The sequence below is a fragment of the Carassius carassius genome, chromosome 35 (genome assembly GCF_963082965.1).
Source record: "Carassius carassius chromosome 35, fCarCar2.1, whole genome shotgun sequence".
Lineage (NCBI taxonomy): Eukaryota > Metazoa > Chordata > Actinopteri > Cypriniformes > Cyprinidae > Carassius > Carassius carassius.
In genome coordinates, this window is record NC_081789.1 from 16,320,930 (window position 1) to 16,343,657 (window position 22,728).

At 37.1% G+C, this 22,728-nt stretch overlaps 2 protein-coding genes across 7 annotated transcripts in view; both read left to right on the plus strand.

Annotated features, from left to right (window-relative positions):
* The window catches only part of sulf1 (sulfatase 1), a 107,094-nt gene extending 95,260 nt beyond the window's left edge, over window positions 1-11,834 (plus strand). For 3 of the 6 annotated variants that reach the window (XM_059524611.1, XM_059524610.1, XM_059524609.1), the window contains 10 exons: window positions 2,004-2,139; window positions 4,236-4,446; window positions 4,983-5,238; window positions 5,349-5,445; window positions 5,528-5,622; window positions 6,341-6,418; window positions 7,078-7,250; window positions 7,344-7,486; window positions 7,788-7,911; window positions 10,891-11,834. In XM_059524611.1, the coding sequence (XP_059380594.1) occupies window positions 2,004-2,139; window positions 4,236-4,446; window positions 4,983-5,238; window positions 5,349-5,445; window positions 5,528-5,622; window positions 6,341-6,418; window positions 7,078-7,250; window positions 7,344-7,486; window positions 7,788-7,911; window positions 10,891-11,681 (2,104 nt within the window). In that variant the 3' untranslated portion in view covers window positions 11,682-11,834. Of the gene's footprint in view, window positions 1-2,003; window positions 2,140-4,235; window positions 4,447-4,982; window positions 5,239-5,348; window positions 5,446-5,527; window positions 5,623-6,340; window positions 6,419-7,077; window positions 7,251-7,343; window positions 7,487-7,787; window positions 7,912-9,742; window positions 9,777-10,179; window positions 10,234-10,890 lie in introns of all 6 variants that reach the window. The other 3 variants (XM_059524613.1, XM_059524614.1, XM_059524612.1) reach the window with 3 other exon arrangements.
* Window positions 11,835-15,136: 3,302 nt separating this feature from the next.
* The window catches only part of LOC132116054 (solute carrier organic anion transporter family member 5A1), a 55,879-nt gene continuing 48,287 nt past the window's right edge, over window positions 15,137-22,728 (plus strand). Inside the window, exon 1 of the mRNA XM_059524617.1 lies at window positions 15,137-16,437. Within this exon, the coding sequence (XP_059380600.1) occupies window positions 15,483-16,437 (955 nt within the window). The 5' untranslated portion in view covers window positions 15,137-15,482. The remainder of the gene's footprint in view (window positions 16,438-22,728) is intronic.

Here is a 22,728-nt window from a genome sequence, read left to right on the forward strand (position 1 = left end):
CTGTAAAATTGCCAAAAGATAAGATCAGATTTACGTGTTATGATTTTAGGATTCCATTGCACAAATATCCTTCTTCCTTGACTTGTCTCGGTTCAAGGTCACCAAAAAAAATTGTGGGAAAATATCACAGAAATATTCTTATTTATCCAAATTACCAATCACTGCAGCGTCACGGAAAGATCAGACATTATTCGTTCAGATATGTTCTCAGGAGTTCAGCTCTTCAGATGACCGCTTTAGACTCTCATTATTGGATATGTTTCAGTAACCTAGGACACTCACGACAGAAAAACTCCTTCCCCAGGGGAAATATATGATATTACGTGTGGTATCAGACTCAAACTTGATACGTGTGCATTGCATTTCCCTTGATTTCTGTGACTGATGTGAGGAATGTGGGTATGGTATTGAGGTTACCCTATTTAACTTGCGCTGATCTCTATATATTGTATCTGTGGCCGTGGGCACAACCACGGTCTAACATTCCTCGTGTCACTCGCAGGGAGTTGTCAGTCTGTGTAATGGCATATTGCCGCTCCCACAGTCAGTCCGTGCTTTATTTCTGCTTAAGGCTAAGTGAAAGAAGGTTTTTCAGGAATGGCGCAATCATAAAGCACATCGTTGATCAGTGCCGGCTGTTGCTTCCGTGACTCAGTAACTGTTGTGTATAAAGCCAGACCGCGGACTCAAGCGTGTTTATACCAAAATGCCATTAATTCAACCTGTTTTGCACGGTCACGACAGCTCCCATTTTGTGAGAAGTCAGATTAGCAACTACTTCATTAATCAGCTGCGGTGAAATCATGCAGAACACTTCATTTCCCTTGCAGGCGAAGGTTAATCTGGGCCAGAATGATCAGTAATGGCGTTCCAGCTCTTTATATAAAAAAAAGAAAAGTTTTAAATGTGTTCGACGATGGTGGAGCTCATTTTTAAATCTAAAAATAGGCTAAATGAGCATGTACAATTAAATATGTATTATTGAATTTCATAAAATACTTTAATTCGTTCTTTTTGATGGACCGTGTTCATATCTTGGCTAGGCAACCAGAATCACTAGATTTTTGGGTTCTCTCAGTCGACAGAATCCTAATTCTGCTTTTTATGATTTGTTTTTATGGATTGGCTGGGTTTAAAGGAATAATTCTTGTGACAAGCTGTGGAAATGTACTCACCCTCAGGCTATCCAAGATTTAGCTTATGCTGTACAAATTTAGCATTACATCACTTGTTCATCAGTGGATCAACTGCAGTGAATGGGTGCCGTCAGAATGGGAGTCCAAACAGCTGATAAAAACAAACAAACATCAATAATCAACAAGCTGTATGTTTGTAATAAAGCCCATCATTAGGACGTTTTTAACTAAAGCTGTTGCTTCTGGCTAAATTATGAATCCTTTTTTCCATATAATATTACTTTCTCTATTAAAGGGTGATCTCATCTGAATCGGGAGAGGAAAATGCACAGATCAGGCACTGTTTACAAGCAAAAACTGTTAAAAAAAAAGGATTTTGATGTGGAGAAATTGACCTTTTCACTGGAGGAAGCATTATAATGTAGTAGAGATTGGTGTTTTGGCCAGAAGCAACAGTTAAAATAAAAAAAACCCCTTAAAGATGGATTTCTTTATTTAAAATATATATATGCAGCTTATATTTGTAGTTTTATATAACTTTATATTGCTTTTCACATCAAAATGTTAATTGGTGAGCAAGTGATGTAATTAAATGGTGAGCAAGTGATGTAATGCTAAATTTCACCAAATCCGTTCTGACGAAGAAACAAACCACATCTTGGATGGCCTAAGGTTGGGTCAATTGAGCAGATTTTTATTTTTGAGTGAACTATTCCTTTAACAAACATTAAAACATTTTTTAATGCAATCTGTTAGAACTGTCTGCAACTAAATAACTAGGACAGATATCTTCAGAAGACAGATGTATCACAGAGGGTCCTAGCAAAAGTGACCTAGCAACTCACCAAAGCACATTTGTCATTCCAGCAAAATCCTGCGCAAGAAAGAGGAGTCAGGAGGCAACTTGAACACACAACACTCTAACAGTTTACCCAAATACAAGAAGTTGAAAGAGGTGTGTCAGCAGGCAGAGTATCAGACGCCCTGCGAACAACCAGGACAGGTATAAACTCAAACACATTACTCTTTTTGTCACTTACTGTCTATAAATATTATGAATTTGCACACATATGCACAATGTTTGCTCTGAGACATTCAAATAGTCTCAACCTGGTCCTTGTTTACCATACTATGGGCTTGAACCAGGGTGTTTATGCACTAAAAATGCTCTTTGACCCAACCTTAAATGATGATTGAATACATTCATCTGCACCTTCAACACGAAACCGGAGATTGGAGTGTGTGGCTCACAGTCAGAGTCTCATGAGCGGTGCCGCTGTAATTGAAACCGATATTTACAACAAATTAAGTATAATTGGAGATTGGTCACAGTTTTCTTTCATCAGCACAGTGTGTGCCTGCTCCACCAGACCCTCTGTGGTGTGGCAATGAATCAGAGAGAGCTGAACATTACAAATTGGTACAATTTCAGGTAGCGTTAATTCAGACAGTATTTCAAGGACTGCAATAATGCAAACCAGATTCTTTTTATGGTCAAGTTAAGTGTTTGTCTGCAACACTTTGTCTGGAAATTTGATTGAATGCAGAAAACTTGTCGGAATAACACATGCGCTTCAGACTTCTTTAGTCCAGTCACCTGCCAGAACAAAGCTGAAGTAATAGTTTCAGAGAAAGATCCTAACATTTTTAGCGATAAACCTGAATTATTTGTTAAATTCAACATGAAATCAGAGTTGATGCCATTTGCTTTCTAAACAAAAGTCCCTTGTCCTATAGTTTAAATGCATTATTAAAGGGATAGTTCAACCTAAAATTGTCAGTTATTATTCACCCTCATGTCGTTCCAAACCCGTAAGACCTTCGTTCATTTTTGAAACACAAATTAAGATATTTTTGAAGAAATCCAAAAGCTTTCTGACACTACATAGACAGCAATGCAACGGACACGTTCAAGGCCCAGAAAGGACTAAGGACATTGTTAAAATAGTCCATGTGACAGTGGTTCAAACTTAATGTTACGAAGCAACGAGAATATTTTTTTAACTGTTCTTACTTTGATCAAGTAAATGCAGCTTTGTTGAGCATCAGAGACTTCTATTAAACAATCTTACTGACCCGATGACTGGATGTTTTCAATAAGTACGTTAGCATTTGCTACTGACTTCGTTTTCCTGTGAAATGCAATCTTTTGGAAAACTGACATGGTTTAATTGTTGAGCACAGACAAAACTTGTATTTATGGTCTACTACTTCCAGCTCAAGTCTTAGCTTGAATAGAGTATCAGTATCTGTTTTTCTAATATACTCTCTCTTTTACTTTGACTAGTAGGAATGTGTTGAAAAAGCCTGCAAAACTGCATTAACGCAGTCCTACTGCCTGCAGTGAGGTCAGTGAGGGCAGTGTGTTTGATTGAGTCTGTGTGAAAGTTTATGCCTGTTTCTTCCTGAGTCTGAGTCAGTCATTCAAGTAGCGAGGCTCCGCATAGTTGGCTGTGGCACTGTTTGCTTATGTCTGTTTGACTTCTGGCTATTTGGAGCCAGTGTGTGTGTGTGTGTGTGTGTGTGTGTGTAGGGGGGATATGAGGCACAAGAAATGCTCAACGTGTTTTAGTGCATTTGGCTACACACTCTGGAGGAACTAAGAGTGAAAGTGCTCAAGCAAGCTTTGGCGAACTCCTTTTTGGTATACCGCCCTTCAAACAAACATCCTCACTGCGAACAGATACAGCATCACCCGCAGATACATAAACTCAATGATGGGACTTCAGAACTTCACAGGAAATCAGTACAGGGTTGTGGCCATTGTTTGGATATGGTTTCCCATAGTTGTGAGCACATGTCTGAGCTGTGGTCAGTTTGCAAAGCAAACAGTCCTGCTTATTTAGAAGATTTTGTCTAAATTGCTTTTTTATGGGAAAGAATTGTGAGGTGGCTCTTGTGCCGTGTGATTGTGAATTAATGGGATTACTCCACAGATGCAGATGTTTGACCGCTAAGCTCGCCCGTTCACAGACAGAAGATTAATTTCATTCAGAAAAACAGCTGTGGTTATGCAAATGAGATGGCTCTTACACAACAAGTGGTTAGCCAGACAAAAATGTCTGCCCACAAGTTGAATTCCTTCCCTTTTTGTTACAGAAATGGCACTGTGTGGAGGAGGTCAGTGGGAAGTGGCGTTTGCAGAAGTGTAAGAGCTCTCTGAAGGAAGGATCCAAGAAGAGGGCGAGGAGTCTGCGCTCTAGAAGCTTTGACAGCCGCGAGAAAGACTGCCACTGTGGAGAACGGCCTTACAAAGCGGCTAAGGCAGCACGGCGGGCACAGAGACAGTTTGCCCAGAGCAGTAATCCACGTGAGTATATGCACTCTGTTCAGGACTGTATAGACAAACACTGGACCTTTTAGACTAGGACTGAAAGTCACTCACTTGTCGCCACCTACTGGTTTAATGATGCAGCCTAGGAACGGTCAATTAGCAAATCAATAGAGTGAAGAGATTCAAAAGTTTGAGTCACTGGGAAGAATCCAACAGTAGGTTTTTCCTCAATAGCTCCATTAAGCTGAAAGAATTTAAGTTAAAAGCCTGGTGTTGGCCAGCTTCATTTAACTAAATGATATAATTTATAAAACTATTGCTATGAAACTAGCTGTTATACTGCTGAAAATGGTATTTAATTACTTCTAATTCATTGTTTTTCGCACTCCCATGATTGTAAGAGAACTTGGAGCCATATTTTTTGGTGCCATCTATTGGTGATGAGTTGCAGTGGCATATTTTTGAAACCTATTAGAGGAAATTTAATTAGCTCTAGCAATATGTATACAAATATTTAACTATGACACATAAATATTTAAGTATGTGTAGCTGACACTGATGTCTTCCCTCAGGCTTCAGACCTCGCTTTGTTCACACAAGGCCGGCCAGATCCCTGTCAGTGGAGTTTGAGGGTGAAATCTACGATGTGGACCTGCAGGCTGATGACAAAACCCCCCTTGAGCCACGACAAATCAGCAAACGGCACCATGAGCCCGAGGGAGGTTTTGATTCAGACTTTGGGTTGGAGTCCGATGACGGATCGGAGGAGATGCAGTCGGATGATACTAATGCTGTGGGATACCCCAGTTCTCTTAAAGTCACACACAAGTAAGCCTTTGGTCACCATTTCAAAATAAACTGAGTTCAATATTATTGTAGTTTAGACTATTTAAAGTGTGTTTTGCTCATTTGCTGTTCATTTTACCTTGGAATCACAGGTGTTTCATATTAATAAATGACACCGTGCGCTGTGAAAGAGAGATTTACCAGTCCTCCAGAGCGTGGAAAGACCACAAGAACTTTGTGGACCAAGAAGTGAGGCTCACTGTCCTGTATTTTCTTTAATATTACAACTGTTTAAACCACATGATGCTCATTTTAGACACTTGTCCCGTAGATTGAACTTCTCCAGGATAAAATGAAGAAACTGCGTGAGGTTAGAGGCCATTTAAAGAGGAGGAGACCGGATGAGTGTGAATGTGGAAAGAAGAGGTCAGTTGACATCTATCTTTGTTAGGCAATTCCTTGAGTCATGTGAACTGGAGGCAAATTTGAGCGGACTATAGAAACATGATTGGTCATCGTTCCACTGCTCATCTCTCTCATTTTATTTTACTCCTCTATATACACTACTATTCAAAAGTTTGGAGTCAGTAAGATATTTAAAAGTTTTATTAAGCATCGGTGCAGTAAACTGATCAACAGTACTGGATTTGCATTATACCAAAAAAAATTAATAAAATGTATCACAGTTTCCCCAAAAATATTAAGCAATGCAATTGTTTTCAACATTGATCATGCTAAATGTTTATTAAGCACAAACTCAGCATATTAGAATGATTTCTGAAGGAACATGTGACACTGAAGGCTCAAATAATGGCTGCAGAAAATTCAGCTTCGTCATCTCAGGAATATATTACATTTTAAAATATATTCAATTGAAAAAATTGTTACTTTAAATAGCATTTAAAATAGCGTTTTGGTGAGCATAAGAGAGCTTATTTAATTGTTTATCTTATCAACCAATTAAAACTTTTGAATGGTAGTGTAACAATAGGTTAGTCTTATGGTCCTGAATTTCTCAATCATGATTATATAAACTAATCATTTTAAGTCTAAATGGCAGTATTTTTCAAATCAAGAAGTTTGTTCAAGGCCTTTTTTAGAAATTCCAGCTTTTTTAGTGCTGTTCTCTCCTTATTACAACTAGCTACTTTAGCAAAGTGAGACATCAGAAAAACAAACCCGAAAGATTGAAGAATAGGAATGACCATCTCCATCCCTTTAAGTGAGTGCTTCTCGTGTGTGTACATATGTGTCCGTGCCTCGTCAGTTTGTCTGTTGACTGTAATAACTTGAGATAAAGTGCATTGGATTTATGTCCCAATCCATGTAGATCGTCTCTAACACACTTTGTTGACTGTGTGGTATGATTCACATTACTTATGCTGCCACTCAATTCAAAGATTTTTGTATGTGAAATTATGAATGGACTTGTGAATAGTTTAATAAGGTTGAAATGGTGAAGTGTCATTGAATCCAATAGTTCTTATTTTATCCTGTTTAATGTGAACTGTTGCATGCATGCATGCATAGCCCACAATTGTCGATTAGTTAAATTTTCAGTCCATGGGTCACGGTTCTGATGGATGGGGTTTTTAAATTAAGAGCTCTTTCATAAGCATAAACATAAAAACTAATTATGAAGAGTAACAAATAATTACAACCACAAAGTCACTTTGTGAGATTATGAAACACCCTAATAGGACAAGAGCCTTGTGGTTTTTAGGGGAGGTGGTGTGTACCCAATCCTTCCACTTTCTCATGACCTCTGACCCCATCTATGTGCAAAGCTGACTGGTTTGCCTCCACCATCATTGTGTAATTCACCCGGGATGGAGTTCCCTTTCACTCTAGCTCTAATGTCTCGTTTATTTATGCCACCAGAGAGGCCATGCAGGAAGTGGACAGCAAGACTCAACTCTACAACGAGATCCGCCGCAGGAAGAAAGAGAGGAAGGAGAGGAAGAGGCAAAAGAAGGGTGATGACTGCAGTCTTCCTGGCCTCACCTGCTTCACGCATAATAATGACCACTGGCAGACCGCCCCCTTCTGGAACTGTAAGAAATTGTTCATTAATTTTGCTAGTTGCATTGATTTTTTTTTATTTTTTTCTTAAGTAAATACCATGACAAATTTCTCTCTTTCCATAGTGGGTGGCTTCTGTGCCTGCACAAGCTCTAACAACAACACATACTGGTGTCTGAGAACTATAAATGAAACTCACAACACACTCTTCTGTGAATTTGCCACTGGTTTCCTGGAGTACTTTGATCTAAACAGTGACCCATACCAGGTGAGGATGTGTTCTCAGTTGTATTTTAATTGGAAAGTTTGCTTTAAGTCTGCCATGTGGCATAGCACTAGTGTTGCAATGCATCCCTTTGGGGATATAGTTTCAATTCTGATCCCTCCTCTTCACTTCTTTCTTGTTTTTCTCCAGTATACTCTTAAATAAAAGCCTTAGAAGCCCATAATTAAAAAAATAAATAAATAAAATACTGTAAAATAATAGCATGCTCTTACAGGAAGAGTCATTATTCTTAATTACAGCACTTACAATAGCTGACTCAATAAGTGCATATTATGTTTTGCAGTTAACCAACGCAGTTTATACAGTGGAGAGGGATGTTTTGAGCCAACTGCATTTACAGCTGATGGAAATGAGGAGCTGTCAGGGCCACAAGCAGTGCAACCCGAGGCCAAAAGGTTTAGATGCAGGTAACACTCCAGTCCTTTCTCGGCAGCACACAATCTGTGTGAAATGAGGCATGAAACATGCTAGAACTTATTTTAGCTGTTTAGCTGTTCTCCAGTGTCCATCTGAAGTGACTAAAAAACCTTATAAAACCAACCAACAAACCAGCTTAGGCTGGTTTGTTTTTTTGTTTTAGTTTTTTCAGCAGGTATGTTCTGTAAGTGCTCACATGAAAAAATGGCATTGTTTTAATAGAGGGTGATACACGCTGGCTTATTTTTTTTAGCCAATACTTCGTCGTCCAAGTTGAGAGGAAAGTAGTCAATGTTTAACAAAACTTGGTCTAGCATGTATTACTTTGACACGGCCTGATTCATGAATGGGATGAACCACATATGGGATGCCATGTGGCACGATATATAATGGTGGATGATGGATTGGTCACTGAGTTTGGTTTCTCTCTAAACTGTCTGCTCATCTCATTTTTTCCATTTTCTATTTTATTCCCTCACCAGGGGACTGTAACATTCCAGCAGCCTAGTAATCAGATCATCTCAAACATTTTGAAAATTTTCTCTTTTTTTCCCCATTCTTAGTAAATGCCAGACTAGATGAATGGCTCCTTGTCAAAGGAGATGCTTTCTTTTGTTTGTGGCTGTTGTATGTGCTTTGTGTAATTTTGAAAATTTTAAATGATAATCTTATATACTGACACACATTCATTTCTTAAGTGTCTTTTAAATTTTCTTTAGCAGTGGAATTGTGGTTTAAAAACCACTTTCTAGCAGGATTATTTTCTGTTCATTACTGGGAAGGAAGAGGTTTCTGTAACATTGGGTATTTGGCCATTTAAAACCTGTAGTGGCCAGGACCATTGAAATTTTCACTGTTCTGAAAACCGTTAATTATTTTCTTTGAGGGGAGACTGACTCATCATAATGACATAATAAAAACCAGTTATATAAAGGCTTTTGTATTCTTGAATACTGATTTATACAAGTTGTCAGCTTTTCAACAACTAAATCAATAATGAGGTCAGCGGCTGTGTTTCGGAGGCAAAAACAATGGTTTTGGTTTGTAATAAAATCATCTTAAAGCCATATTTTGCCCCAAAATAAATTCAGCATGTACTCTTACTTATGTCATTCTAGATATGTATGACTGACTTTCTTTCATTAAAACAAAATGCCATGCAAAGTAAATGTCAAAAACACCAAGCCATCTTATGAAGTCATACATTACATTATTGTGAAGATTATCATCAAACTTTAATCTGATTTTTATTTATTTTTTCTCACACAAAGTTGTAATATGATTTTAAGATGACTTGAAATGTAGCATTTTATGGACCACTTGTAGTTTTTGTGTGTTTACAGCCTTTAGTTATGATTAACTGTCATTAAATGGAAAAGAGCAGCATGTACATTCTGTTAAACTTCTTCGTCACATACATACATGACTATTATTGAGGAATTAAGACAGATAATAAAAATAGGATTTTCTACTTAGTATTGTACAAAATATTACAAAAACAGATGCATGTTAATACATATCAGTGTGCATGTTGGCATATTCTCATGTTATTTGTGACCTTACGTCATGCAGCACTGTTAACAATGTCATCATATAACATTCATTCCATTCTTAACACTACACTTACCATCTTTTTCTTCAGGACCATCCGAGGATTTTCCTCTTCATCTTTCACATCCTCGTTCCTTCGTTGTGTCTTTAATCTAACAATACCTCTCCTCAGGAGCTGGGGGTTATGCATGAAGAACTGCAATGTGATTGTTTATTTTTTTAATCACAATAGAAATTTAACATTTGAAATGCTTTTATTTTCCTGATCAGGAAGTAAAGATGGAGGAAGCTATGATCAACACAGGTATCCACACTTTTTGAATCCCTCATTGGCTTTTGAAGTAACTGCATGGGCAGCTTGTTTCCACTAATACGCCATGTTTCATTGAGTGTGTGATTGCATGCTGGGTTGAGCTAACAATTTGAGTTTATTTGAAAATCACATGAACATCAGTATTTAAAACCTCAGGTTTTAGAATTAAAAGATCATTCCTCTAATTTTAACTTATTTTATGCATTGCTTGTTGTTTTCATGCAATTTATGTCTTCCTAAACTCAAATAATTTGCATAAAATCCAAGGCTAATCATACACATCATTTAGTGGGGACTTCTCAGTACACAGAACATTAATATTTCAGACTTTTTCTTACATTTTTCTCGTTCACACCTATCTTGACATCTGTTTTTTGGCTTACCTGCTTACCAGGCAACAGCAGCATCGGAAATGGTCAAAGTTGAGGAGGCCAAGCCTTTCATTCCTGTGAGTCTTTGAGACCATATAAACCCATTTCTGTTCTCATTCCACTCTCAAGTAGTTCTCCAAACTGCACACCAGGTCTCCATACACCCAAAGTTGAGTGGCAGTTCTGGTTCAGTGTGGCCCGTGTCTCCTAGGTCATCAGTTACTGCCTGACCCACTCTGGGAATGCTCATTTCATTCTCTCGCCCTCCTTTAACGCTTTTGTTTTTGCAATTTTTTTTATTTTCTACCTCTCGCCCACACTTTCAGCCTCATATTTTGTTTTTTTTGGGTTGCTCATTTCTTGGTTCCAGGATTTTCCATCTTTTCAGTCTCGTTGGATGTTTCATTTTGGTTTGAACCTCATTGCACAGATTTTTGCACAGTCTGTCTGCGCACTCTTTATTTATGATGTATTGGTTTTGGATGTCCGTTTGGAGGACATCCGTTGCCTTGATCTGCATTCATACTGCTTTACTGCTTCAGAATAGAGCTTTTCTATTGGTCTAAGGCTTAAAAGCACTGCAGTGGTGTGTGGGGCACTAATTTAAGACCCCTCGGCACAAGTAGGCCGGGAATAACTGCATGTTTTAGACTCGTTCCAAAGAAAATGCTTATCTGCACGGCAATCATCAGCACTTACTGATTTCTCTTACTTCCCCCTCTCTCGTTTCCCAGAACACAGCCAGCCTGGGATGTCCACAAAGGTTAAGCTGCCCAATTTCACAGAGGACATCGACTGGCATGGACTGGCAGATTTGTACAGCGTGAATGAGAGTCTGTACGAACACAGACAACACTACAGTCCCGACCTGGATGACTGGATGAACTTTTGGAAGGATGTAGATAGTATGTTTGCACTGCTGAGAAATTTAAAGACACTCAATCAAACCGATAAGCTTGACCCCCTGGCTGAGCTGGGCTCCGGGGTCCCGGAGGAGGCCAGCGGTGCTGGATTCCCAATCCGAGAGGAACCGCCCCCGGTTCCTTTCACCGAAGGTCCCTCGAGAGGTCTGACCCCAAAAACTCTTCAAAAGAGTCATTTAAAATCTCTTAATGAACTCCCAGAAGGCCGCCCAACTAACCCAAGTGTGCTTCCCAAGGGAGACACCTGGGTTCAACAGCTGGAAAACGAGTTGGACAGTGAAAGAATGACCTTTAGCGGCAACGGTGTCACTGAACTGGAGACCCACCATGACTTTCTGTTGCACAGCTCTAAAATTCTGGATCTCCACCTGCAGGAAGAGGAGGAGGACATTTTTCAGGCCCAGGGTTATCTTCCCCTCTCATCACAGCCAGCAAGACCCCCAGAGCCTGCTGGGGAAACTGCCCCAGCCCAGAGTGACACCCTACAGGAGAAGTGGAATGGAAGTGTCAGACCTTTTACCCACAAGCCCAGGGAGGTTCAGGACTCGGAGGGTAGCGCCTCGGGACCATCCCCTTTGAGAAAAGACTGCCATGCAATGTGAAGCCAGCCAACTCAGAGACACAAGCCCCATGGAGCATGGACTGCTCTCCTGTCTAATCCAGTGAATTATTTTATTTTTTACAGGTACCATTTATTAGAAATCAGTGTTATGTATTTTGTAAAAAAAACAAAAACAAATATATATATATATATATATATAAATATAAAAATGTAGAGGTAAAGTATCGGATGCATCTTAAATGTTGGGTTTGGTTTTAAATCTCTATCATAGAACACCATCAAATACATTTTTAATTAAAAAATAGGTTAAAATGGTGAAACAGTCACATTGCGTATTTTATGAGGTCCCTAATTCGTATGACCTCACTCATACAAATTCATACCATTTTTGATAAATCATACGTATTTTACGACTTGCAAAATTCGTATGAATTTGTACGAATTACCTACACCTAACCCCACCCCTAAACCCCATCACTATACAAATCGTACAAAATTGTGAGGTACGTTCGAATTCGCAACCTCATAAAATACGTACAAATTGTTCATGAGATAGCGTTGATTAACCACATGCAAATTGTTTCCCCAGATATTTGATGCACTTTTTTCATATTTGTCGACTTCTGCAGTTTCTTTAGACATAAACGACTCCATGTTGACACCCAGCACATGTCATTATTTGTTGGATTCACTTTCGTTAATGAATATCGTTGGTGTTTTCTTCAATGTTTACTTCAGCTTGTTAGATTCGGTTCACTGTTTACTCTTTAAAATACTGCTTGAACATCTTTTATACACTTGGATTGTGGGTTCACTGGTTTGACTTGTTGGTGAAATGGTTCTCTCACGATGTTGTATAGTTCAGCTGCGTTCAGTCCATATTATGTAAGAAGGGCATTCACCGTAAGTGCTTTAATAATGGATGACTCTAATATTTTCACTAACCTACAAAAAGAAATTATGAATTAAGAATGTGAGATGGGCATTCATAGAGTTTTCTGACCATTTTCGTCCTGTCTTTTAGAATTGTGATGTCTAAATTCATTTTTGAAGTAAAAATTGTTTGAATACAACATGACCTGCCAAATTTGCTAATATTACACTACATTTTAACCAGTGGTTTTGAAACAATTGTGGCTTCTGGAAAGCCAAGAAGCTGTTTTGAAATAAAAATCTGCCAAACATTTGTTTCACCTACCTTGTTCTTATATAACCTTTCATTGATGGATTGGCTAGTACAATGAAAATTATTATTATTATTTTTTTAAATGACACTGATGTTACACTGCAAATAAAAGTTGTAGCGCTTTTTATAACTTTTACTGTTAAGTTCTTATCCGTTTTCATTTGGGTGTAGAAGATGTGATTCTGCCTTCCAGGATATGAAAATAAGCTAATTGAGTAAAAGGTGTATGATGAAAATGTACTTTATTTCTTTGTTCTTTCGTGTGGATTATACTTGTGGACATTTTGTAATTAGTTTTATCCTTTCTAGCCATCAATTGTTTTCTATATCTCCACATGTATTATTTTAGGCCATGTCCTGGGCTGAGTGCTTTGAATAACAGGCAAGCCATTAGTAACTTGGCATGACTCTACCGATACCATTCATTTTTCCAATGTTTGCTCTCCAGAAAGGCAGCAGAAACCATATTTTATTTACTTTTAAGAAAAATTGGAACTGTGGTCAGGTACCAAAGTATCATTTTGCTAGAGGTGTAGGATGGCTTAGTTTTAATGCATAATGCAATTAAATGTATTGACTACAAATAATATATATATATATATATATATATTAACATAATGTTATACAGATAATATTATTTATATAACCTACCGATGATTAAAAAAATCACATTAAAATATTCTGAGATTATATAAAATAGATCAGAAGACCATAATGAAGAAATATAATGAAATGTTGATTGACTGAGCTATGGTTGCAACATATCTGCATTCTAAAAAAAAGAGATGTAATAGACGCATGTGACCACCAGTCGGTGTTACTGTCACCGGTTTGAGTACAGCTTCAGAGGGATGTGGGAAAGTAATCAGGCGTGTCCTCACTGAATGAGACAAGACTGAGACATGACTCAAAGCAAAAACTTTCAGCATCTATGGAAGAACTGTGCAACAGTGATGTGAGATGCTATTTTTGTGCCTGTAACCATTTGATTTAAAGATAATCAACATCCTTCTCTCAAACTTTCATTGGAAACCTCATAAGCTGGACAAACACTGCCACGCACACATTCTAGACTTTTTCATGGAGTAGGGTGCTGACTGACACTAAAAAAGAGTGATACATGGGTCAAAGGTCGGTTGGACACCTGGTTGAGAGTGACCCCTGAGGAAGACCGTCAAGATCGGGTTTGTCTTTATTATTAACCTCTGTATTCACTCTTTTTTTTATGTGATAGCTTAGTTGTCATTATGAAGAAGCTATTTTGTTATTATTGTTAGGATGTATATTTGGAAGTTTCAAATATTTAACACCTTTATCTTTTCATGGAAATTTAAAAAGTCTACATTAATCGGCTGCATGCATATAAGGTCAAACATTTTGAATTAATAAACACATGAATTAAAACACATGACTGGAAGATTTATAATTCTTTTCTTTTGATGTTTCTATTAAGATGATTCTGAAGAAATCAGTTTCCAAATGTAAATAAATACATCCTCAAACTTATTAGATTTGTTTTAGTTGTTACACACACACACATATATATATATATATATATATATATATATATATATTATCTAGCTGCAACAAGTGGACAATTTCTCACGTTTTAAAAAATGTAAGTTAATTATAATAATGGCAACTTCCATTACACAGCTATTGGGGCATGTTAAAGTGTACTTTTTCTGAACATTGGAAAATCATGAATTATGGTTTCTGATGTCAAAGGTAAAACATGCTTAACAAAGGGAAATAAGACTACATTTCCCAGCATGCACTTGTAGGGTCCGTCACCCACTTCATTAAATCCGCAATCTCATTCACTCACTGTCCGTGTCGAGGACAACTCACTATCTGTGTCATTATCTGCCCTTGTAAGTATACCACTCTTCATTCAGTTCATTATTAATATTATTTCTACGTCTCGTTATTTTAATCAGAGCTTAGAGTCGAGCAGTAAACGACGTGTTGTGAAAGAATTCAAAGAAAGGCTCAGTATTTGGACTGACAGTATATATGTTCACTCACGTATAAAGTCGTGACTTCGTAAACGTTAGGTGGGGGGTTAGTTGTATTAGATAAATAAATAAATCGAGCTGGTTGACACGGTTTTTACTTTTGCTCACAGTGTTTTATCAGTGGTGCGGCGCACGTTTACTGTTCTTTGTCTTGCTTGACCACTAATCTACAGACAGCAGCTCGATTAAACTTAACAAATTACAGTATCTGCTGTTTGTATTGCTTCTTGTACGTTTAGTAAACAAATATTAATATTAGTTTGCCTTTATTTCCATTGTCTTTAGGATTCTGAATCACTGAACTACCAAGAATAATTTCAGCACCATGACCAGAGATCATTTTATTGTATGTGTATTCAAATGACATGAATTAACTTTTAGCTGCTATACTGCAGGCAGCTACAACAGGTGAACTTTTATATAATATGTCAAATGCATATGATATTATGAACACATAACTTCTTATGATGAGGAATAAGAAAAATAGCTCTTGGACAGCTATACAGAAAGATCCTGGTTGGAAATCTAGTCCTCTTTAAACTGTTTATTGTGTGTCTAATCTGTAGAATAACTCTTGTTAACTTTAAATTGAATTTTATAGTCTTAGTTCTACTCGCATTGACTCCACGAAGCCAAAATGACTTCATCATATAATGATGAGACCAGGAGTGATAAATCAGAATCTCTAGAAGTCTATGAATTCCGGGGACAATATGGAGATCCAGGAGGTTACTACAAATCCAAAAGCCTGCCCGTTCTTAACGGAGACTGTCCTACCATTAATGAGTCATTGGAACCGAGGCTGGTCCGTACGACGCAGACTTTAGTAAATACTGAACATCGCTTGCCGTTCAATGAGCTGCAACAGAAAGGTGACTCGAGTGAACTGGATTCACCCACCAGGACAGATTTCTCCCCTTCCATGTCCAGTATGGTGGGTCTGAGCAGCTCTATGAGAACTGAATCCAACCGAGCAGGTGGCAAAAAAATTGGCTTTTCATTGATAAGATTCATCCGCTTTCCTGTGAGGAAGTACGTGAGGGTGATTCTGTCAGACTCTAGGTGTTTTCTGTTCTGTATGTGTTATCTGACATTCATTCAGTCTTTGATGGTCTCGGGCTACCTTAGTAGTGTCATCACCACGATAGAGAAGAGATACAGCCTTAGAAGTTCAGAATCAGGACTGCTGGTTAGTTGCTTTGACATTGGAAGTCTTCTGGTGGTGGTCTTCATCAGTTATTTTGGGGGTCGAGGCCAGAGGCCACGCTGGTTGGCGGTAGGAGGGGTGTTCATCGCCGTGGGAGCAGCTCTGTTCTCCCTTCCGCATTTCATCTCTCCACCCTATCAAATCCAAGTGGTCAATTCTTCCATGGGGAACAAGGGCCTGTGCTCGAATGGGAATGGGAGCAGAAGGGACGCTCTGGATGTGTCGTCCTGTCCAAGGGACCAAGAGGGCAATGATCACTCCATATATGTTGCCCTGTTCATCTGCGCCCAGGTCCTGGTGGGCATGGGATCCACTCCTATCTACACGCTGGGACCAACGTACCTGGATGATAATGTGAAAAAGGAGAATGCTTCCCTCTACCTTGGTAAGAAACTTCTTTGTAGTTTTCATCAGTATCCATTTAATTTTGTGCTACTGTTTTTATTTTTGTTGAGTAAAGGATGACCTTTAATTCATAAAATCACAATTAACAGTGTCATAATTATATTCTTAATATTTTTAAATATAATATTTATTCTAATATTTATTTTATGTTAACTATTACATTACATATAAAATTCTCCTAAACATACAAAAAATATATAAACGAATATATGTAAGAAAAAAAAAAATATATATATATATATATGTATATATATAATATATATTTTTTAATTATTTAATTATTTAAATATAATTTATTTATAATTAGTAATATAAATAATTTATTACATTTTACATGTACAATATACATTTATAAATTAATATATACAATATATTTTGTGTATAAATATTAAACATAAAAACTAGTTTTTTATTTTGTAATTTAATTTATTAAATAAATACACCCACTTTTTGAATATTTGATTTTTTTAAATATAAATAAATTTACAATTATGATACATTTTATATATATATATATATATATATATATATATATATATATATATATATATTATATCATGTAAATGTTATAAATATAAATTTTATTGTATTATGAATGTTAATCCTGGATCAGCACCAGAGGTTATTGCATGTTTAGGGGGGTATAATACGTGATCACGTGACCCTTGTTCGTTCCTCTGTCATATATTTCCAAATCCTTTTTTTTTTCAGCCCTGTGATTGAGCATGCCTCTTTGGGTGCACTTGTATTCAAAGATACTTTTGTTGAAGAAACCATTCCATATTGAAAAAAGGTGATATCAGTGTTAAATAATCTTTTTGTTATGGTTTTAATCAGCATCATGCTATTATCAACATGTTAAGTCATAACCATGGTAACTATGAAGATATGAAGCTTGCTGGGAGTGTGCACAAGGACAGGTTTTGACAAAACAAAGCTGCTTTAGTTGTATGATTGATTGGGACTAAATTGTAGGAAGACCCCTTTATCTACAGCTTGGTGAGTAAGTGGCAGTGATGAACCCTCTGTCTGGGGCAACACCCGTTTGACTGTAACCCCCAGCTGTACACACTCTCAGACAGTATCTTTTAAAGAAGCACAGCACTGATCCAGAAACAGGGAGGGGTGTTTGTGATGGGTGATAATGCTTCAGTGAACATGCACACACAGGCTTTGGAATAAAGAGCCCTATTATAAAGTACATTTGCTGCAGCCTTTAAGTCAATGTATTGATCACCGCTTACACCTGAAGCCAGTTCAGTGAGCTCTGACTGAGAGCTAGAGACACAAAACAACTGGCTTCTCTACATTCTGAAAGCCTGAGGTTTTTCTTCTCCCTTGAAATTTCATGGCTAGGAAAACATTTTTTATTTTGATATCTTAAAACAGAGTATTAAAAGAGCTCCTTTTTTTTTCCTTGTACTGTAGTATATTTCCTTATCTTGTATGAAGCATTAAATGGTTTAAGATGGTAATAATGCAGTTGTTTTTAAAGGTTTTTATGCTATGATTCCATTAACTGGAGTCTTAAACAGACTTCAACTAACATGCAGCTAAAAAATAATATGGATCATAAAACGAACAATTTATTGTCAGAATCTTGCCTACTTTTTTTTCTGGCATCTCCCTGTTCCAATTAATTCAAACCCCATCACAATTTGTGTAAAGCACTTGGGGCAAGAAAAGACAAATTGAAATCTCCCATACGTTGAGAGGAAGTAGAGTGGAATGTTTGCTTCGTCCTCAGCACTTGTTTGAGCTGTGCACACATTCTGTTAGCGTCATGTAGGGCTGTACTCCCCTGTGTGTTCTTTACAGGTGGTTCAGACAGGGTTTGCCATTGCCAAACATGCTTATTCTCTTTTCTCGGCATCCATTCATTTGCTTTCTTTTACTATGGTGTCTGAGTTAGCTGTGGGCCACAGACAGGGAGTCTACATTATGAAAACATTTACATACCCCAAAGTCCCTCAGGCAGATTGATTTTAACGAGCTGATGTAAACCAAAGTCCATTGTCCAGTGTTTCCTCTTTCTAACACACTTTTACATACTTAAACTGGCTCCTGTTCAGTTATAAGTGACAATTACATGAAGAATGACTGAGAATAGCATCTCAAATCTCTACTTAAAGGCTTAAACAAAAAACAAACAAAAAATAATAAATGGCTGATACAAATAATAAAAAAAATGGCCTAAAAAAATAATACGACTTAGGTGCCCTTGAGCAAGGCATTGAACCCCCAACTGCTCCCCGGGAACCGCAGCGTAAATGGCTGCCCACTGCTCCGGGTGTGTGTTCACAGTGTGTGTGTGTGTTCACTGCTCTGTGTGTGTGCACTTTGGATGGGTTAAATGCAGAGCACAAATTCTGAGTATGGGTCACTATACTTGGCTGAATGTCACTTCACTTTCACAATACTGACTTTTTAGAGTGACTTTTACTGACTGACTTTTCTTAGAATTGCATGATATAAACTCACAATTGTGAATTAGACAGTCAGAGTTTTTGGATCTAAACTTGCAATTCTAACTTTTTTCTTGAATTGCTTCTTCGTATTATTTTTTTTAATATATATATATAAAAAAGGCTTTTCTCAAAAATTAGATTTTACAGTTGTGACTTTCCTCTCAAAATTGTGAGTTTATATCCAACAATTCTGACCGTACAGGTACATCTCCAAAAATTTGAATATCATGGAAAAGTGCTTTATTCTTTATAATTTAATAATAATTAAAAAAAAACTTGGCTATATTCTAGATACATTGCACACAAACTGAAATATTTCAAGAGTTTTTGGTTTTAATTCTGATGGTTATAATTTACAGCTTGGGGGGAGGGGGGTCAGTATCTCAAAACATTTTGAGCTTGATTAACTTTGAGTATAAATACTTGGTACCTCTTTTACGCTGACAAGCTTTATGGAGATGCTGATTTCATTTTGCAGCAGGACTTTAGCACCTACACACAGTGCCAAAACCACTTCCAAGTGGTTTGCTGACCATGATACTAGGGTGCTTGATTGGCCAGCCAATTGACCTGACCTGAACCTCACAGAGAATCTATGGGGTATTGTGAAGAGGAAGATAAGTAACATCTGACAAACAATACAGAGGAGCTGAAGGCCGCTATCAAAGCAACCTGGGCTTCAATAACGCTGATCGCCTCCATGCCACACCGCATTGAATCAGTAATTCATGTAAAAGGAGCCCCAACCAAGTATTGAATGCATAATTAAACCTGCTTTAGAGATCTTGAGCATTTCTGTTTTGAAAATAATTTGATCTTTGAGAAAATATTCTAATCTTTTTGAGATACTGAATTTTTATTCTTCCTAACCTGTAAGTCATAAACATCAGAATTAAAACAAAAAAACTCTTTAAATATTTCAGTTTGTGTGCTATGAATCTACAATATAAGAAAGTTTGCTTTTTTTGTATTAAATGACAAAAAAATTAAGCACTTTTCCACAATATTCAAATTTTTTCCATGATGTTCAAAATTTGCTTTTCTCATGGTTTTTCAAAATCTCATAGTTCTGAGGGGAAAAAAATCTGAATTGCGAGACGTGAACTCACAATTGCGAGAAAAAAAAAGTCTGAATTGTGAGATAAAAAGTCACAATTACCATTGTTTTTATTCAGTGGAGGAATAAGGTTCCATAGATATACATATATATCAATCATCAACCACTAAGAAGAACATGCACTCTAAAAACTGCTGGGTTGTTAAAACAATTTGGGTTATTTTGGCAACCCAGCGCTGGGTCAAAAAGGGACGAACCCAACGCTGGGTTATTTTAACCCAACCAGTAGGGTTATCATGTTTAACCCAACCTGCTGGGTTGCTTTTTTATTGTTTAAAATGACTACATTGCAGGGTTTCAAAAACCAGAGCGGGTGTTTTTTATCACTGTATTTCAGAAGGAAAACTACTATATTTAGAAAATGTTAAAATTCATTTCGCATATAATGCTTGATGAGGCAGCGTTTGTGAGCTCAGTGCCGCTTTGCAGCCGTTACCGTCGAAACCTACCTCTCCCGCTTAGCGCCTCCTGCTGGCAGAAAATTGACTCTCAGAGTGCCGCCACCAATTGAGTGTAAGGATGTGGGAAACAATGCATGCTACTTTAAAATGAACCGAAATTGAGCTAGGCATTAAACCTACAAATAATGTTCATTTTAAATATCACTTTTACACACAAATAATAATTATCAAAAGGAAAATATTTATTAAAAACAAGAGTAAAGTCAAAAAGTAACATGTAAGAAGAAATGCAGAAAAGGATGGCATTAACAGCTACAGTTCATAAAGCATTGAACATCCGTTGAATATAACTTAAGATCAAATTGGACTTTGTTCAATTGTATATATTGTATACAAATATACGAAAACACTATTATACAATAAATTTACAATTAGTTAGGTTCTTTACCAACTATTCTGGCATGACAGTACACCAATAAATCACAACATTAACTCTGATATTATAACATTTAACAGACATGAGTGTAAACTCTTCTACTAAACAACACAGAAAAAACATTTAACATTGTTTTTACAAATTATGCACTTACAGTTTGTTTCATAGTCCATGAATACAGATCAAGCATCACGGTCAATTTTCATGATCTCTTTAGCATAATTGATGTAGTCATGAAGAAGCCCCATTAGCACAGCATGTGACATCTTCTACATCATCCAGGGCAGCGTCCTCCTTTAAAACCACTGCTGCATCAGTTTAGGGGAAAGGACGTTCTCTTCTTTGACCAGCATTCATCCAGTCACCGCCTGTTCTTCATCAGTGTCCTAGAAAGAGAAACACATTAGAAAAAATGAAACATTTAATTAAACTATCCATTTCAGGTAGAGGTGTATTCACATCCGTAAGCATAGGTAAATAATCTGTGTTAAAGTTTCAACATTTTGTGAGGTTGTTTAATGTCTCGGTCCACCACAGCGTTCCAAAATGCCCTAATGGCAGCACTAGTGTGAGGGCACATAATATTGTTTGAATAAATATACTGCTTTCAGAAAGCTTCTTTACTGAAACATTAAAACAGACATGACATTCACACACATACCTCACAAAATGTTCATGTACCTAGGTGGCTGCTCTTCTAACGGTTAGTTCACCAAATAATGAAAAATGGTCATAATTTACTCTCCCTCATGTTGTTCCAGACCCACACAAACTCTGCTCATTTTTGTAAAACAAATGAATATATTTAATATTCTCTTAATTTGTGTCCTCCATTGCTAGTCTGGGAGACCAGTATTTTATTTGGAACATACATGTTTGCTATCATATAATTTAAGATGTATTCATACATAAATATCGGAATTAATTACTTCTACAATAACTCTGTATTTATGAGGCTTTAAAATACTGATTATCTAGACTATAAATGGATTAACAAACATACAGGTTTGGAATGACATGACAATTCTGTCATAAAACATGAAAGAATTGAAATATTATGGTTGAACTATCCTTTTAATGATCTTGTTCTTCATTTGAACAATGGACAGGACTTTGGCCCCCAATTGGCAGAGTGCAATTTCCTTTTAGGTAGCAGCAATACATTAATGAAGTGGGTGCCCAGGTGTTTCTCTTTTACAGGCCAATGATTTTCTTAGAATGGCATATAGACTGCAGTCAACCAAGGGGGTCAGTTATTGGATTGTTCCTGTGTGCTTGAGTGTGTGTGTCTATTGTAGTTTGTTGCCAAATGCAGAATGAAGTAATAATACTTCAGTAGCAGCTGTGTTACTTTAAGCTCTGACACTGTAATAACTAAGGGCCTGCATTATTTCTTTTTTGGCTGTTGCACGTTTTGTCAGAGATAATTGATCATAATGTATTTATGGCTCCCTGTCGGATAAACAGTTTTATTTGTGGTAGTAATTGAGGAATACTGCGAGATGGATGGAGGCTGTGCAAAATTGGTGTGCACAATATCAGGATGCCCTGTGTAAACACACCTACACTGTCAGCCTGCTTTTGTTAAATTTAGAAGGGGTAACAGCTGCTGCTTTTTGTGTGTGCGTATGTGAGAAGGAGAGAGACTTTGACTTTAATGGGTGTTACTTCAACTACAGACACTTTTGACCCAGTTGGTTTTTAGGAAATAATTGCTGTTAAACATACTTTTCATACTCTGGCTATTTTGATTTCTTTAACCAACACTGTCCAATGGTCTATACATAACTGGATATTTGTTTTCCTTAAAGCAATACAAATTTTCAGCATTTTACGCCAACATGTCCAA